The sequence below is a fragment of the Grus americana genome, chromosome 6 (genome assembly GCF_028858705.1).
Source record: "Grus americana isolate bGruAme1 chromosome 6, bGruAme1.mat, whole genome shotgun sequence".
Taxonomy (NCBI): Eukaryota; Metazoa; Chordata; class Aves; order Gruiformes; family Gruidae; genus Grus; species Grus americana.
The window spans coordinates 17,720,783-17,737,061 of NC_072857.1; the positions used below are offsets into that span (position 1 = coordinate 17,720,783).

General features: G+C 67.7%; 2 protein-coding genes across 4 annotated transcripts; both read left to right on the top strand.

Moving 5' to 3' along the window:
* The first annotated feature begins 617 nt into the window (after positions 1–617).
* Positions 618–7,006, top strand: SLC11A1 (solute carrier family 11 member 1). 3 transcript variants are annotated; one of them, XM_054830103.1, is made up of 16 exons: positions 618–692; positions 1,253–1,386; positions 2,141–2,263; positions 2,604–2,723; positions 3,534–3,640; positions 3,733–3,803; positions 3,912–3,979; positions 4,119–4,274; positions 4,410–4,568; positions 4,748–4,837; positions 4,992–5,111; positions 5,638–5,787; positions 5,865–5,938; positions 6,086–6,148; positions 6,394–6,547; positions 6,638–7,006. In XM_054830103.1, exons 1-16 carry the CDS (start codon positions 653–655, stop codon positions 6,746–6,748), a joined length of 1,740 nt encoding a protein of 579 aa, XP_054686078.1. In that variant the 5' UTR covers positions 618–652; the 3' UTR covers positions 6,749–7,006. The 3 variants fall into 3 exon arrangements, with proteins under 3 accessions (XP_054686078.1, XP_054686079.1, XP_054686080.1); XM_054830104.1 differs by lacking the exon at positions 6,086–6,148; XM_054830105.1 differs by lacking the exon at positions 1,253–1,386 and having other exon boundaries at positions 651–692.
* Positions 7,007–10,333: 3,327 nt separating this feature from the next.
* CTDSP1 (CTD small phosphatase 1) lies at positions 10,334–15,804 on the top strand. The gene is made up of 7 exons (XM_054830624.1): positions 10,334–10,580; positions 12,008–12,150; positions 12,397–12,498; positions 12,753–12,809; positions 13,330–13,422; positions 13,709–13,894; positions 13,987–15,804. Exons 1-7 carry the CDS (start codon positions 10,337–10,339, stop codon positions 14,113–14,115), a joined length of 954 nt encoding a protein of 317 aa, XP_054686599.1. The 5' UTR covers positions 10,334–10,336; the 3' UTR covers positions 14,116–15,804.
* Positions 15,805–16,279: the final 475 nt, after the last annotated feature.

The window sequence follows — 16,279 nt, forward strand, 5'->3', positions numbered from 1 at the left end:
CAGCCACGAGTGCCCTGGGGACGGGGTGCCCCGCTTTTGTGGGAGCAGCCTGATCCGCAAAGATGCTGAGCACCCTATCTCTGAGGTGAGGATCCCCAAACCCAGGGGTGGCATGAGCACCCTGCGCTGCAGAGCCTGCCTGGCTGGGTGTTCCCCCCCCAGCAGCTGAGGGTGCATTTTGATCTGCTCACGCGCTTGTGCAACGCACGCCTGCTTCCTCCTTGCTCCCGCTCCTCCGGCCTTTCCCCTACTCCGGCGGGGCCAGCCCTGCCTCCCCACACTGTGGGACCCTGTCCCCTGTCCCCCCAGCAGCACAAGGAGCAGGACCCCTGGCATGTGATGGAGGGTGACACGCAGGCACGCTCCCACACCCCTGGGCACACTGGTGTGGGTACCCTGTGTTTGCACGTGCACACCAAGGGTGTGTGTCCCCCCTCCTTGGCACAGGGTGGGGAACTGAGACCGTGCACATTCATAGCACCCAACCCCCCCAGGCAGGGCCCCTTTCCCAGCCCAGGTCAGCGGGTGGGGAAGGAGCACTTCCTCCTCCTCCTCCTCTCCTCCTCGGGGTGGGGGGGGCAACTGGGGGGGTCCTTTAAAAGCTGGGTGGCAGGCACTGCACCCAGTGTCGAGATCAGGGCTCCCCAGCAGCATGTCTGGATCGGGCCCAACCATGTCATCGCTGGAGCCAGGTGAGCCCCATGGCACCCGGGTTCCCCCGCACCCCCTTTCCTCCCCCAGACCCCCTTCCCTCCACCCCAGGACCCCTGGCTCTGCTCACCCCCCTCAGTGGGCACTGTCCCCGTTCTGCCTGTCCTGGGGACACCCACACTCCATGAACCTGTCTGTGGGCTGGGGGGGACCGGAGCCAGTACCAGCCTCTTGTCCCCACTCCATGCCCCGCCAGCAGCAGAAGCTGGAGCAGGGTCCCCTCCTGTCCCTCCTGCCCAGGAAGGCATTTGGCTCTCAGACAGGTGAAGAGTGGGCTGGGACCAGGGGGGTTTAGGGACATCTGAGCTGGAGGTGGCATCCAACCACTTTGGGTAGCCACTGACAGCCCCAGTACAGCCACCCCCAATCCTACCCCACCCCCTGAGAAATTGGGCTCATCCTTCTTTGAGCTGAGCCAGGACTCACTGGGCTCAGGTGAGGTGGGGCTGAGTAGAGCCGGTACCAGGGCTACCAGCCCACCAGCGTCCTCATGCCCCGATGGCCTTCTTCCTCCCCTCCTTCCCTCCCTCGCCCCCCCCAGGCCTCACTGGGTCCCTGAACCGGGGCCAAGCCCAGACTCATGGCACCGGCAGGAGCCCCGTGCCCCTGCAGCACCCTGGTACCCAGGATCAGACCTACCTGGACGAGCTCATCAGCATCCCCAAGGACGACAGGGTAGGTGCTGCCAGGCTGGCACCTCCATCTGAAGGTGGGCGGAGATGGGGCAGGGACTAGTACCACAGGGAGCTTGAGGTGGGGAGGCAAAGGGCCACCGCAGTGGGGGTACTGGCCTGGGATGTGCCCTGGGGACCTCAGTGTCCCCAGACGTGGCTCAGGCAAATTACAGCCCCAGGATGAGCGTTTCCACGCTTAAAGGTTTCCAGATGGGGAAACTGAAGCACGGGATGAGGTGCTACCCAGCCACAGGGATCACCCTGCTGCTCGTGCACCTCCTGGGCTCCCCATCCTGGACCACCCATGCCCAGCCCGGCAGGATTCCCCATGCTGCCTGCACGCTGCCAGCCCCCCTGTCCTCAGCAGGTCCTGGGAGGCAGAAGTGAGAAGGGGAAGGAATGGGAGTTCTCCTGCCAGGAGGGGCAGTGAAAGCAGGGCTCAGGAGCAGGATCCCACGGGGTGCAATTAACGGTGCCCGAAAGCCTCAGGACTCCCCCACAAACTGCTGTCCAACCTGTGCCCATGTGGGATGGGGGTCTCGCTGCCCCTCCCCAGCAGTGCTGCTAAGGAAGAGGGGCTGGGGGCAGCAGTTCCCTCCCCAAAGCAGGCAGGAGAAATGTCCTTCATGTGCGAAATGCAACCGTGCAGGCAGCACAGGACTTCTCAGCAACAGGCTAGAGGGGTCCGGGAATGCAACTGGGAGACACTGGTTTTGAATGGGAGCTCCTTGCTCTGACCTGCTGCCTTGTCCCAGCCCGGTTTCAGCTTTAGGAAACTCTGGGCTTTCACCGGTCCTGGGTTCCTCATGAGCATCGCCTACCTGGACCCAGGCAACGTGGAGTCAGACCTGCAGTGTGGGGCGGTGGCAGGGTTCAAGGTAAGCCCTGGCCCCCCCGGCCCCGGGGTCAGGAAGCAGCCCGGGATTTCGTAACCTCTCCTGTGCCAACGGCCACCCAGCCCCGTGGGGAACAGGCTTCCCCAGCCTGGGGAGCAGGAGGGGGGGGGGGGGGGGGAAGGGAGGGTGGTTGGCACTGGGGGAGGGCACCCAGGGATGCAGAAGGGTCACCCCTCTGCTTGGGCTGGGGAGCACCTCCAGTCCCTCGGGGCTCGTCCTTCCCCATGTCTTCGGGCTGGTTGATAACCTTGCTGGGAACCCCGGGCAGCCGGATCCTGCCCAGTGCCCAGCCCCTGCTGCCTCCCTCCCTCCTGCCCCCCAGCTGCTGTGGGTGCTGCTGTGGGCCACTGTCCTGGGGCTGCTGTGCCAGCGCCTGGCCATCCGGCTCGGCGTGGTGACGGGGAAGGACCTGGGCGAGATCTGCTACCTCTATTACCCCAAGGTGAGCAGCCACGGGGAGCCACGGGGGGTCACAGCCTCGGGGGACCCTGAGCTTGGGCTGGTGGCAGACCTGGCAGGGACTGGGGGGGCAGGACTGTGGGGGAGGCTGGAGAGGAGCAGGAAGATGCTGCTCCTCTCCCAGGGGTTCCCCAAAGGCCCCCTACCCCCGGTGCCCCCCATCTAGCGCACACATGCCCCTCCATATGGGGGTACATGGGGGGGGGGTGAGCAACTGCCTCAGTGCCCTGGTCTGATCTGGGGACATGTGAGCATGTCCCCTTGGGGGGGTGAGTCCAGGCGTTGGGGCAGCGACGCGCAGCCGAGACGCGGGACGAGCCTGGGCACGTTGGCGTGGGGAGTAGGGATGGTTTGGGGGGGGGTGACATGGCAAAGCGGGGGGGGGGAAGCTAGGGGTCCCGTCTAGGCGGCAGGATCCTGATGGGGGGAAGGAGCGATGGGATGTTGGCTGAATGACAGGTCCCCAAAAGGAGGGCTGGATATGTCCCTCTGCCCCAGCACCCCCTGGGAGCATCATATCCGGACAGCTGGGTCCTATCCTCAGCTCCCACTGGGGCAGGGATGGGCGGGACAGACAGGCTGGGATTTCAGGATCAATCCTGCACCTCAAGATTGTGCCATGGGAGAGGCTGGAGGGGCATTGTCCTGGGGTCTCCACGCTGCTCTGGGTGGCCTGCCACAGCCTGGGGACAGGGACAGGCGTCTCCACATTGGAGGCTGTGCCTGCTCACATGGGGCCAAGCCCCGCTGCAGGCTGGGGCACCTCACTGTGCCCTGGTCCCGGCCGCTCCAGGTGCCCCGCGTGCTGCTCTGGCTGATGATTGAGATCGCCATCATCGGCTCTGACATGCAGGAGGTGATCGGGACAGCCATCGCCTTCAGCCTGCTCTCAGCTGGCCGGTAAGCCACCCCCCGGGGACACCCCCAGGCCTCCCAATGGCCCTGCTCTGCCAAGGGGCACACAGCTAATGCCCCCTCTTGCCATCCCTCAGCATCCCCCTCTGGGGTGGGGTCCTCATCACCATCGTGGACACCCTCTTCTTCCTCTTCCTCGACAAGTACGGTGAGTGCCAGGGTGGGGGGATGGGGGGATGCTCTCCTGGGCAGCCCTGGTGCCAATGTGGCACCGGTGTCCCCCACCCTGTTCCACCCCGGCTCTTGACCCCTCTAGGGCTCCGCAAACTGGAGGCTTTCTTTGGCTTCCTCATCACCATCATGGCCCTGACCTTTGGCTACGAGGTGAAGGGGGGAGCTGGGGACACCCCTTTCCCTGCAGGGCACTGGCAGGGGACCCCCGCGGGGCATCCCCACTGGCACTGGGCTGCAGTGGGGGGAGGGGGGTTGCCAGCTCACAGTCCCCCTTCACACCGGTCCCCAGTACGTGACGGTGAGGCCAGGGCAGGCGGAGGTGCTGAAGGGCATTTTCCTGCCCTACTGCCCGGGCTGCGGGCGAGAGGAGCTGCTCCAGGCTGTGGGCATCGTCGGCGCCATCATTATGCCCCATAACATCTTCCTCCACTCCTCCTTGGTCAAGGTGAGACCAAAGCACTGCCATGGGCACTGCCATCCCAGGGTGTCTCAGGGGACGTCCTGGGACCAGCTGGTCCTGGCTGCAATACAGGGGGTGCTCACCTGACCCCATGGCACCCATGTCTCCCGCCATGCCCAGACACGGGCGATCGACCGGTCCAAGAAGGAGGCGGTGCAGGAGGCCAACATGTACTTCCTGACCGAATCCTGCCTGGCCCTCTTCGTCTCCTTCCTCATTAACCTCTTTGTCATGGCTGTCTTTGGCGAGGCTTTCTACCACCAGCGAAACGAGGACGTGGTGAGTGTCACCCCATGCCAACGCGGAGGTGATGGCTGTGCCTGGCTGTGGAGACGGGCCCGGCGGGCGTCCCTGGGAGAGTGGGTGTCCTCATCCCCTGGGATGTGCATGGAGGTCCCCTCCTGTGCCCGTGGGGGCTGCCAGGTGGCCGTCATGCTCGTGCCTGCCGTGCCTTGCAGCACAACAAGTGCGTCAACAGCAGCATCAGCCACTACGCCGGCATCTTCCCCACCAACAACGAGACGGTCTCTGTGGATATCTACCAGGGGGTGAGTGGCCCCGAGCAGGCATCTGTACCCATTTGGGGGACATAGCACTTCCCCCCCATTGACCCCTGGGTCCCGCGGCTGCTGTGACACCGCTGGGAGACTGGGAGCTTATGGGGGTGCCTGGGGTGGGGGACGCTTTGGGGTGCCCACACAGGGCGTCATTCTGGGCTGCTATTTTGGGGTGGCGGCGCTGTACATCTGGGCCATCGGGATCCTGGCAGCGGGACAGAGCTCCACGATGACCGGGACCTACGCAGGGCAGTTCGTCATGGAGGTGAGGGATGGGGATGCTGGCCTTTGCCCCCATGGGGAGCAGCTGGGAGAGGAGGGGATTCATGGATGGACCCTGGGTGGGGGAGGTCCTGTGGGCAGTATATCCCCCGGGGTATTTGGCAGAGTTAATTGCCTTCCCTTCCTGCAGGGAGCTGGGCATGGAGCATTGCCCACCCGGTGGGTGGCAGCTTGCTGGCACCAGGGTCCCCAGTCCATAAGGGGTGGGATGGGGACAGAGCCCACCCATTGCCACTGCACAGCCACCCCCACCCCCTGTGACACCCCCCTCCCAGAGGCACCCTGTGGGTGTCCCAGGCAGTGTTTCGCTAATGAGTTCGTTTGCTTAATAAGCTGGAGCTGACATCTAGCAGGACCCAGCAGCCCTGCAAGGGCTCACTGAGCACCCTGGCACAGAGGAGGGGGTGATGCCCCCCATGTCCCTCCGAGCCAGGGTTTGGGGGGGCCACCCCAGCATGGCGTCCCAGGCACAATGAGGGGCGAGGATGCAGGTTTCGCCATGTCCCCAGGGCTTCCTGCAGCTCCGCTGGTCCCGTTTTGCCCGGGTGCTCTTCACCCGCTCCTTTGCCATCCTGCCCACTGTCTTTGTGGCCATCTTCAAGGACGTCAGCCACCTCACAGGCATGAATGACCTGCTGAACGTCCTCCAGAGCATCCTGGTAAGGTGGGGGGCACCTCCTGCCCCCCAGCACCCCAGTCTGGTGGCCGTGCCCCCCTCACTCCTCTCTCCTTCCAGCTGCCCTTTGCCGTCCTCCCCGTCCTCACCTTTACCAGCCTGCGCCCACTCATGCAGGACTTCACCAACGGCCTGTGAGTGCAGGGCAGGGGGAGGCACAGGGGGGCAAAGCGGGGTGCCCCAGCTACAGGCACCCTCCCTTTGGCACGTCCTGTCCCCCTCAAACCACACTGTGGGGGCAGTTGTGTGTGATAGGGACATATTCATTCCCACCCGTCCAGGGCAGCTGGAGTGGGACAGATCCCGTCACTGCCCTCTCCATTCTCATCCCGACGCCACGTCTGGTCTGTGCCGCAAGTCCTCAGCACCCCCTGGCACTGCCAGCCCTGCATTCAGAGGGTGGCCAAAGCCCGTGCCCAGAGCCCCACCGTGGGGTACAGAGATGGGGGGGGGTACAGAGACAGGGTACAGGGACGTCCTGGTTGGGGTCTTGCTCACCGACACCACCAGATCCCCCAGACTGCTGTGCCTGGTGGCACACGGGGTGGGGGCTCTGCCCTGGCGCTGATGCCCGCTCCCCTGCCTGCAGCCTGGGGAAGGTGGTGATGACCCTCATCACGGGGCTGGTCTGCGCCATCAACATCTACTTCGTGGTGGACTTCCTGCCCACGCTGCGGGGCCTGGGGTACTACATCCCCCTGGGCCTGCTCCTGGCCGCCTACGTGGCCTTCGTCGCCTACCTGGTAGGGCTGGCACCACGGGAAGGGGCAGCTGCGTGGGGGGACAGCGTCCCCGGTGGGTGCCCATCCATCTGCCCTCTTTGCCCCCCACAGATCTGGACGTGCAGCATCGCACATGGAGCCTGGTTCCTGGACCTGGGCCACCACAGCCGGTTCAGCTTTGGCGTCTCCCTTGACCCACCAGCCCTGGCTGGGACTCGGTGACAAACCCTGTCCCCTGATACCGTGTCCTCCCCCCCCCCCCCGCCCAGCACGGCCCCCCTGTATCGAGCACCAGTTTGATGCCACACCGAGCCTGGGGGTGATGTTGTGGTGAGAGATGCACCCAGCAAGGAAGTGGTTAACAGCCATGCAGACCTCCCCCCAAATTTTAAGAGCCCCGCCAATTCGGGGGGGCTGGTCCAGGCTGGATGCGGGGTGGGGGGGAGCAGCGGTAGATGCCCCCAGCCCTTGGCACAGAGGCATCAGTGAATGAGGCGCCCCGGAGACCTCCCCTCCTCATTAGTGCCGGGAACCGCCGGCCCCCGGGACCGCTAATCACCGCCCGGGACCGCTAATCACCGCCCGGGACCGCTAACCATCGCTAAGCATCCCTCACCGCCCGCCGCGCGGGGACGCCGGGCCAGCCCCAGGGTAACCGGGGCCGCCAGCCCCGCTGCCCGGTACCGGTACCGGCCCTCGGACCGGACCGGCCGGAGCCCCACGGGGGGCTCCTAAACCCGGGGGGGCGGCTGATAAATGGCGTGTTTGTAACCTGGCCTCGGCCTCGCTGCTGCTGCGCGTCCCGGGGCGGGGACCCCCATGCCCCCCATACCCCGGGCCGCACCCTTTGCCCCAGGCTGGGGCAGGGGGGCTTGGGGGGGGGGGTGTTTGCATACACCCACGTGTGGCCGTGGAGGCGCGAGAGGGGGGGTCTTAGCCCCAATCCTTTGCATTCCCCCGGCGGGGGGAGCGGGGGGGGGGTGAGGGGCCCCACCGTACCCTCCCCGCCCCGGATGCCCCGTTTCCCGCCTGCCGGCCCCGCCGGATGCGGATGCGGGGCCGGTCCGGCCCTCCCCGGGGGCGGCCGCTCGCCCCCCCAGCTCCGCATCCCGCGTGGGGGGGTCCCGCCGCGCTTCGTCCCCTGCCGCGGCGGGCACTTGCGAGACGCTCCCTGACTGTTTCAAGGCTCCCCCCTCTCACCAGCACACACCCCCCCCCCCCAACCTCAAAATACCCCTTCCCAAGCCAGCCCGGCGGGGGGGTGGAAGGGAGGAAATTTGGGGAGCCGGGACCCCCCCCCCGCCCCGCGCCCCCCCCCCTCCGGGAAGGGACCCCCCCCTCCCGGGGGCCGCGCTTGTTTATGTGAAGAATTTCCCCTTCCTTAAAAGGGCGATGTCAGCCGCCGTGGGGCGGTGCCTCCCCCCCCGCCTCCGCGTTGGGCCAGCCTCGGGCTGCTTGAAGGAGGAGCCAGAGTGGTGGGGCCCACCGAAAGGAGGGGCTGTCCCCCCCAAGAGTCGTAGCCAACCCCAGTCGCCGGGGCTGCCACCAGCTTTGGGGAGCAGAAGCAGGGACTAGCCCCTCACTACGGTGCCTGCAAGAGGCACCCCCAGCCCGGAGTGCACCTGCCTGGGGGCACAGGGCTGGGGGGCTGCCGGGAATTGGGGGGGGGAGCGGGGGACCTCGGGGTCGTCCCCACCAGGCGCGGGACTGGGGGGTGCTGGGGTCTGCGGGGTGCAGGGACTGGCCCCGCGCCTCGTCTGGGGGTCAGGGGTTCCCCATGGGTGTGCCTGGCCTGGGGGCGCAGGATGAGGCCCCTGTCCCCACGAACCCCGTGTCCCCAGCCTGTCCCACAGCCCCGGCATGGGAACGGAGCTCCCAGGGTGCCCAATCCGCCCCGGGTGGGCAGTGAGGCTGGAAGTGATGCTGCAGGGTGCTGGAGCTTCTCCTAATTTCATTAGCGGACAGGCAGGGCCTGGCTGAGCTGGGGCTGCTGCCTGCACATGGCTCGTTGGGGAGCGAAGAGCAGGATTGGGCCCGAACAGGCGTCTCGGAGGGGACAGCGTGCGGCCTCCGCAGCGCTGAGCAGCACCTTCGGGCACCCGCCAGCAGCAGAGCCCGGCCCGGGCACTCCGCAGGGCACCCGGCCCGGTTCCACCTGGGCTAAAGAGCAGCACAGGTCAGCCCAAAGTAGGGAGCGGAGGAAGCACAGGCTCTTCCTCTCACCGGGCACGGGGCAGCGCCGGCTACCTCCCTGTCCTGCGCTGCAGTGAAGTAGGGAAACTGAGGCACGACCGCTGCCCGCCGTCGGAGCAGGCGGAGGAGGTGACAGGGCGAGGTGTCCTGGTTTCCAGCCGCAGCCCGGTCCCCGCCGGCGCTCCGCCGGGGTTCGCGGTGCCGGGATGCCCTGCCCGGAGCTGGGAGCGCGGGAGCCGCGGGCATGAACCGGTTTTTGCTCCGCCAGCGTTCCCCGCGCCTGCCACGTCCCGCCGGCCCCGCAGCATCCGCGTTCCCCAGGGGGGCACCTCCCGATGCTGCACCCCATTTCCCACCGGGGTCACCTGTGGGCATGTGCCGTGTGCCCTTGTCCCCCACGCTGGCCGGGGGAGCGAGTCCCCTCCCAGCCCCGTTCCCCAGGGGCTGCCCCCCCCCCGCCCCGTACGGGGACGGCTCAGCCCCGGGGAGCCGGAGGGGCAGAGCGGTAGCCGGGGTTTGCCGCCGCGGGCATCGCTGCCTCGCCAGCGCCCCTGGTCCCCCGTGGGCCAGAAAGGACAACTCCAGCCCCTGATGTTCCCAAACCACAGCTGAGAGAGGTGGAAAGACGCCAAACAAACAGATGGGGAATTTCCAACCTGCTCTGCCCCCGGGGCAGCGCTGGCGGAGGGAGCAGCAGCTCCAGCCACCGAGACGGTGACCGGGACCGGAGCGGCTGGAAACCCCCGGGGCCAGACGCTGCCAGGGGGCACCGCGGTGCAAGGCTGCCCCGGCCGGGCTTGCGGGGGTGGGGTGGGCAAGGAGCTGGGGCTGGAGGATGCTAGCACATGGGGGGCTTGGCGGGGGGGACACGAGTTTCTCCTGAGGGATTTGTTGCATCCTCAAGATCTCGGTAAAAGCTGCTTTTCGGAGAGAGCCTGGAAACAGCGTGAGGGGAGGAATTGCAGGGGAAAGTGTATATATATTGATTATATATATATATATATATGTTAATTCCCTAAATAATTGGGGAATTGCAGGGGAAGGAAAGAAAGAAACAAGCAGCAGCCCCCCAGCACCTGTTGCCCCAGCACCTGTTGCCCCATACACTGGCATGCCCTGGCAATGGGTAGCGTGTCCCCAGGGGGGGACGGGGACCCCCCAGCCTGGAGCCACCGGGGCCGGGAGGCTTTGCTGCAGGGGACGGCCAGAATGGGGATGGGGGGGCTTCATATGCCGGGGCTGGCTGCAGGGGGTCCTTCCCTCCTTCACCACGGGCTGCCAGCTGCATGGGGGTGACACCTGATGGCGTAACAACGGGGCCGACATCCCCTCTCCATGATCCCTGAGCCGGTGGGGTCGGGGGGGGGGGAGGGCAAGGGGTGGCGGGAACCTCCGTACAACCACCACTGCGCAAGGGGGGTCCTTCCCAGCCAAACCTGGGGCTCAGGCGCCCCCCAAGAAGCCGCCACCTCTGCACCCCCAGCCCCGGTCGCGGCTCGACGGGGACCCCCCGCTCCTCCCCCGCGGGGCGGGTGCCGGGAGGCGGAGGTGGGAGGAGGAGGGGGCCCCCCCGGCGTTGCCCTTTTAAGGGGTTCCTTGAAACCGCGCCCGGGTTCCATGTTTGCAGCCCCAGCCCGGGCGGAGGAAACTCCATGTTGTAACAAAGTTTCCTCCGCGGCGCCGCTCCCGCGCCCGCCGCCCCGCGCCGCCGCCGGCCCCCGCCCCGCCTCCCCCCCCGGGGGCCGCGCCGGGGGGGGCCGCCCCCTCCCATCCCCCCACCCCCCCCCGGCGCCCATGGAGCACCAGTCCATCATCACCCAGGTTAGCAGGGAGGAGGGGAGCGCCCCGCTGCAGGAGAAAGGTAACGCGGGGGGGGGGGGGAAATCCCTCCCCCTCCCGGTGCGGGAGCGGGGGAAGGTCCCCGGGGTCTCCGGCATCGGGGGACGTTGGGGACTTGCGGGCGGCTGCTACCGGCGGGTGTGATGAGCTGCGGGCGGTCTCAGGCTGCGCCGTACGTCCCGCTGCCCCGGGGCTGGAGGGGGATGCGCTGGGGCACGGGGGGGGGGGCCGGGGCTCGGAGGGAGCGGGGTTGTCTGCACCCGCCTGAGCGCGGGGTGTCGTGTCCCCCCCGAACCCGTCGGTGACCCTGGGGTGCTCGGGGCGCTGCTCGGGCCGCGGCGCTCGGCGTATCTGAGCTGTTTCCTCGGGAGCTGGGCGGGGGGGGGGGAGCGGGCAGCGCCGGTGGGGAAACTGAGGCAGGGAGGGGGACACAGCCCCGGGCACCCCGCAGCAGCCCAGGGCACAGCCCGACGCCTCGGCCCCCGTCCCCTGCGCTCCTTCCACCCAGCGCAGGGGGTTTGGCGGGGAGCGCTGCCCGTCCTGCTGCCCGATGCCGGGGTGCTGCCTGCCAGCCTGGGGAGCTGGCAGGGCCCGGAGGGGGGCAAGCGTGGGAACGGGGCCCGACCCCAGCGGGGAGCTCATGCCCCACGGGGCTGCCGTGGCGCGGGGCCCTGGCCCGGCTGCTGGGAGGCACAACTAGGGGGGCAGCTGCGGCTCCCGGCCCGGGCTGGGGGCAGGATCCAGCCCGCGGGGCCGGTGGGGAAGGGGCTGGAGCTGCCGCGCTGCCCCCGGCGCCTGGGGCGGGCAGGAGCTGCCCCTCTGCCTCAGTTTCCCCTTGATCCGCCAATGGGGGCTGCGGGAAGGGTGCCCAGGGGCGGGCACTTCGTCCTGATTGGTATTCCGCCTCCGGTCCCCTCGAGTCGGCCAATGAGAGGGGGCCGAGGCTGGGGGCGAGGAACAGAGGCTGTAAGCCCCGCCTTCCCCCCGAGTCCCCGCCCACAGGACCACCCACCCGCGTGGGTCTGTGCCCCCCGCGCAGGGACAGCGGGACGAGCCGGGGGTCCACGACCCCCCCGGGCGATGCCGCAGCGGCCCCGGCCCCCTGCCATGGGCAGGACCCGCTCTGTTATTGTAGGGTCTCCAGCCGCGTGGGGGGGCCCACGGGGGTCACCTGTGTGTGGGGACGCGCCCAGGTGAGGGGCTGTGGGTGGTCTCCAAACACTCGTGTCCGCGGCGCTGCCCCGGCGCTTGGCGCAGCAGGAAGGGCGGACGGACGGGTGCTGGGGGCCGATAAGGGCACGGGGGGCTCAGGGCCCCCCCCCGCACCTCCCATGTCCGGCATCAGCACCCCGAACCCAGCTCCCCCGCCCCCCCTCACCATACCGGGGTGGGGGAACCCTCTGGGGGTGTCCCTGCCCCCTTACCCCCCTTCCTACCCCCCCCCCCAAGGTACCCAGGCCCCCGCCAAGAAGCCCCGGAGCCGCAGCATCCTCCAGTCTCTGTTCTGCTGCCTGTGCCGCGATGAAGGGGAGCCCTGCGCCGGCACCACCAGTGCCCCACTGCTGGTGGAAGAGAACGGGGCCCTGCCCAAGGTACCCCCCCACACCCCCGGGCACCCCCTCCGCACCCCCACCCTGGCACTGGTGGGGGGACACAGACACAGTGCTGGGGGGGCCGGGCTGCCCATCCCCAGCACTTCCCCAATGCCAGGATAGGGTGCGAAAGGGGCTCCCCCTTCACGTGCCCCCTCTGGATGGGCAGCAGGGGAGGGGGTGCCCCTCACCACCCCATTGACCCCCCGGGTTTGCTTGTGTGTCCCCACCCCCCCGCCGCTGCAGGCTGCCGTCAAACACCTCCTGCCCGAGATCAAGCCGCAGGATGCCAGCAAGCTCTGTGTGGTCATCGACCTGGACGAGACGCTGGTGCACAGCTCCTTCAAGGTGGGGGACACCCTAGCACACCCCGCCCCTCCTGCCCCATGTCGTGTCCCCCCCTGCACCTGCTCTGCCCCCCGCAAGTGATGCCCAGTGCCCAGGCACCCACGGCCAGCACCCAGCGCAGCCCGGCTGGGTTGGAGGGAGCAGCCCTGTGCTGGGTGGGGGGGGCTGGCAGGCGGTGTGTAGTGGGCAGAGGGCAGGCAGCGTTTGGGCAGGGGGCTGCCTGCCCGGCGCTGACCCTGCTGTGCCTTCCCCAGCCGGTGAACAATGCCGACTTCATCATTCCCGTGGAAATCGATGGCATCATGCACCAGGTAACGGAGAGGGGGGAGCCTGGCGGGTGGGGGGCATGGTCCCCTCTGCCCCCTCTTTGGGGACCGGGAGCTGACCCAACACTCTGCACCGAGGGGTGGTTGGGGGGTGTCAGGGTGCCGGGGCTGGCACCTTGGGGGACAGAGGTGGTGGGTGCCGCTCTTCCCGGTAGGTGGGAGGCTGGGGGGAGGTCCCAGCGCGGTGCCCTCCCGCAGTGGCTGGCCCCGGGTTCAAGTAATCCAGGATAGGCTGTGGTCTGGGCAGTCAGCCTGTTCTTGGTTACTTGGCTCCGGAGCTGGCCGGACGCTTCGCCCCGGACGTGCCAGCGGGACCGTGGTGGCATCCCCCAGCCCACGCAGGGCAGCGCCCACAGCATGGGGCACAGGCAGCCCTCCGCCCCCCTTCCCCAGCAGGGAGCCACGGGCTGGGATCAGGGGCACGGGCATCCCCCGGGGTGGGCAGGGGGGTGCTGGCCAGGTCACCGGTGCCCGCGTTACGCTGCCCTCTGCCCCGTGCCCGCAGGTGTACGTGCTCAAGCGGCCGCACGTGGATGAGTTCCTGCAGCGCATGGGCGAGCTCTTTGAGTGCGTGCTCTTCACCGCCAGCCTGGCCAAGGTGAGTCCTGCCACCCCCCGCCATCACCCTTCCCTTCCCGAACATCCCTGGGGTGGCACAACCCCCCTCGCCTGCCCACCCATGGGCATCGCTGGCCCCTTGTCCCCTGCCTACCTGCAGGCAGTGCCCGTGTCAGGCAGCGCTGCCTGCCCGCCCCTCCAAGGCGCTGGCCGGGGAAACTGAGGCACGGGGCGAGCTGGCACCAGTGGAGAGCTGAGTGTCATTGTCACCGTGGGGTGGGCATGGTGACACAGTGTGCCCCGGTGACCCCCTCCCCTGCCCACAGTACGCAGACCCCGTGGCTGACCTGCTGGATAAATGGGGGGCTTTCCGGGCACGGCTCTTCCGGGAGTCCTGCGTCTTCCACCGCGGCAACTACGTAAAGGACCTGAGCCGCCTGGGCCGCGACCTGCGCCGCATCATCATCGTGGACAACTCGCCCGCATCCTACATCTTCCACCCTGACAATGCCGTACGTACCCCTGGGGGGAGGCTGGGGGGCTGTTACAGAGGGGAGGTGGCTGTGCCCCCCCCCTCAGCCCGTGCCCGCTGCGCTGCCCGCAGGTGCCGGTGGCCTCCTGGTTCGATAACATGGCGGACACGGAGCTGCTGGACCTGCTGCCCTTCTTCGAGAGGCTCAGCAAGGTGGAGGACGTGTACGCAGTGCTCAAGAAGCAGCGGACTAACAGCTAGTGGCCCCCCCACCCCGCCGGGTGCTGCTGAGGGGCACCGCCGTGGCAGCTGGGTGCCTTATTTTAGGGGGAGGAGGGTCCCCAGTGTGCCCCCCCTGTCGTCCTCCCCAGCCCCGGTGGGCGCAGGTGCCCTCCCTGCCTGCTGGTGGTGGGAGATGTGGGTGCCCCCGTGGGGGGGGCTGGGCTTTCCCCTTCCTGCAGAGGAGGGGGGGCCATGGGTGACCCACCGCCTTGCTGTGCTGGGGACCTACTGGGGGGGGGTCCCATCTTCCCCCACTGTCCCATCCCCCCCCCACAACCTGTGTCCCCCCTCCCTGAAACGGTTCTCAGGTCCTTTTCCCCTCCGTGTCCCCCTGAGTGGGGAGGGGGGGTCAGCAGCTGCTGCTTTCCACTGCCTTTGGGGGGGACTAGACCCCCCCCATCTGGGCTCTGCCTGCCGGGGGGACTGGCGGCCCTCAGCCCCTATTTGCAGGTGGTACAGGATGGGTTAACCCCTTGCCACCCCCCCAAAAATGGGGAAGTCTTACTGGCCTTGGTGCGTACCCGTAACTGCCCTTGGTGCAGCTGATCACCTCGGGGGGGGGGGGAGGGGGGGCGTGTCCCTACCCCTCCCTTGTGCCTTCTGCTGCCCCCCACCTATGGGGTGTGTTTTGGGGTGCAGCCTGGTCTCAGGGCTGAGCCCCTGGCTGCAAATGCCCCCCACGTGCCTTGGGATGCCATGTCTCCATGTCCCCCCCAGCCATGCAAGGGGTGTGTTTGGGGGGCTCTTAACTCACCCCCTCCAACCTTGGTTTCTTCCCTTCCCAGAGGGGGGGTGAGTGTCTGGTGGTGTCCCCCCCCCATTCCCAGTTACACTGTGTCAGTGGGAGCCACTCCAGTCACCAACAGGGGGGTCCCCTCTTGCCTGGGGAGGGCCCCATCCCTCCGCAGCTTCACCAAAGGCTGCAACTCCCAGGGGGGAGGGACCCCCATCATACCAGCCTTAGTGTGCCCCCCCCCCCCAGCCTTACCCCAGCTGGGTCAGGGGTGGGGGACACTGCAACCCCCCTCCCCCCCGCAGCCTGGGGGTACCCTGACCCCCATGGGGTTGGGCTTGTGCCAGGGTGTCCCCCAGCCTTGAGGGGCTCGGGGCTCTCAGGGAGGGGTTTTTTAGAGGGGGGGCACTGAGCTCAGCCAGGCCTTTTTTAGTGTCGCAATATGAACAATGTCTCTTATGTTTTTAGGAGGAAAAGCAACGGTTTCCCAAAAAATCATGGGTGCCTTTTTACCGCTGTGCCAGGGAAGGGGGGGGCAGTATTGGGGGGGGGGGGCGATGCGAGGGGTTTTTAGCTCTCTGGTGCTGTCCAGCCGGCTCCTGCTGGCACTGCCCTTCTCCCATTCCTGGGTGCCAGGGGCAGGCAGGGGTCCCCCCTAGGCCTGCCCACACCCCTGCCTCCATCCCTTGCCCCTCGTGGCAGGAGGGTGGGATAGGGAATGCTGCACCCCCCATGCCCTCCCCCCCGGACCCCTGCCTGCCCCGGGCCTGATCCTGCCCCTCCAGGAGGGTTGAACTCAGCACTTTATATTAGACAAGTCAAATGGCACCAGCAAAGCCCACTGCCCGGTGAGCACCCATGGGTGCTGCAGAACCGGAGGAGTGCAGCCCCCATGCCTAGGCACCCTTGGGGGCCCTGGGGGGCGGGGTGGGGGAGGAGCAGAGGCAGCATCAGGGGGGCTGGGGAGGGCTGGGGGACCAGATCCAAGTGCCTTTGTGTGAATAAAGCTGTCAAACCATCTTGGAAAGAGTTGTCATGTGTGGTATGTGCGCGAGCATGGGCACACGTGGGCATGGGCGCGTGCCACACACGTGTCACTAGTGGATTTGGACAGTGGGGGTGCAGAGAGCCCCAGGGATCCTCTAAATCCCCCTGGGATGGGGGGATGCTGCAGGTCAGTCCTGTAGGAGTACTCATGGGCTGAAGGGTTGGGGGGGTCACCCTGTGCCTGGTGCCAAGGGGACAGTCTGCCTTGGCACCCCCATCCTAACCCCTTCTCCCTCCTCCCAGAAAAACGACCCTGATGCCACAGGGATGGGCATCCTGACCCTTTACAAGGTGGCAGGGGGAGCCTAAATTTATCATCTGGGCTGTGCCCCCAGCTTTGGGGCTCAGGGCACAATTGCTCCC

What these genes read in the sequence shown, in the direction of transcription:
- SLC11A1 (XM_054830103.1), top strand. Translation starts at nt 653, where the DNA reads ATGTCTGGATCGGGCCCAACCATGTCATCGCTGGAGCCAG. An exon ending in ACCAGCGAAACGAGGACGTG is followed by an intron (nt 4,569 to 4,747) that starts GTGAGTGTCACC and finishes CGTGCCTTGCAG; the next exon opens with CACAACAAGTGCGTCAACAG. An exon ending in CTGTGGATATCTACCAGGGG is followed by an intron (nt 4,838 to 4,991) that starts GTGAGTGGCCCC and finishes GTGCCCACACAG; the next exon opens with GGCGTCATTCTGGGCTGCTA.
- CTDSP1 (XM_054830624.1), top strand. Translation starts at nt 10,337, where the DNA reads ATGTTTGCAGCCCCAGCCCGGGCGGAGGAAACTCCATGTTGTAACAAA. An exon ending in TGGTGCACAGCTCCTTCAAG is followed by an intron (nt 12,499 to 12,752) that starts GTGGGGGACACC and finishes TGCCTTCCCCAG; the next exon opens with CCGGTGAACAATGCCGACTT. An exon ending in TCACCGCCAGCCTGGCCAAG is followed by an intron (nt 13,423 to 13,708) that starts GTGAGTCCTGCC and finishes CCCTGCCCACAG; the next exon opens with TACGCAGACCCCGTGGCTGA.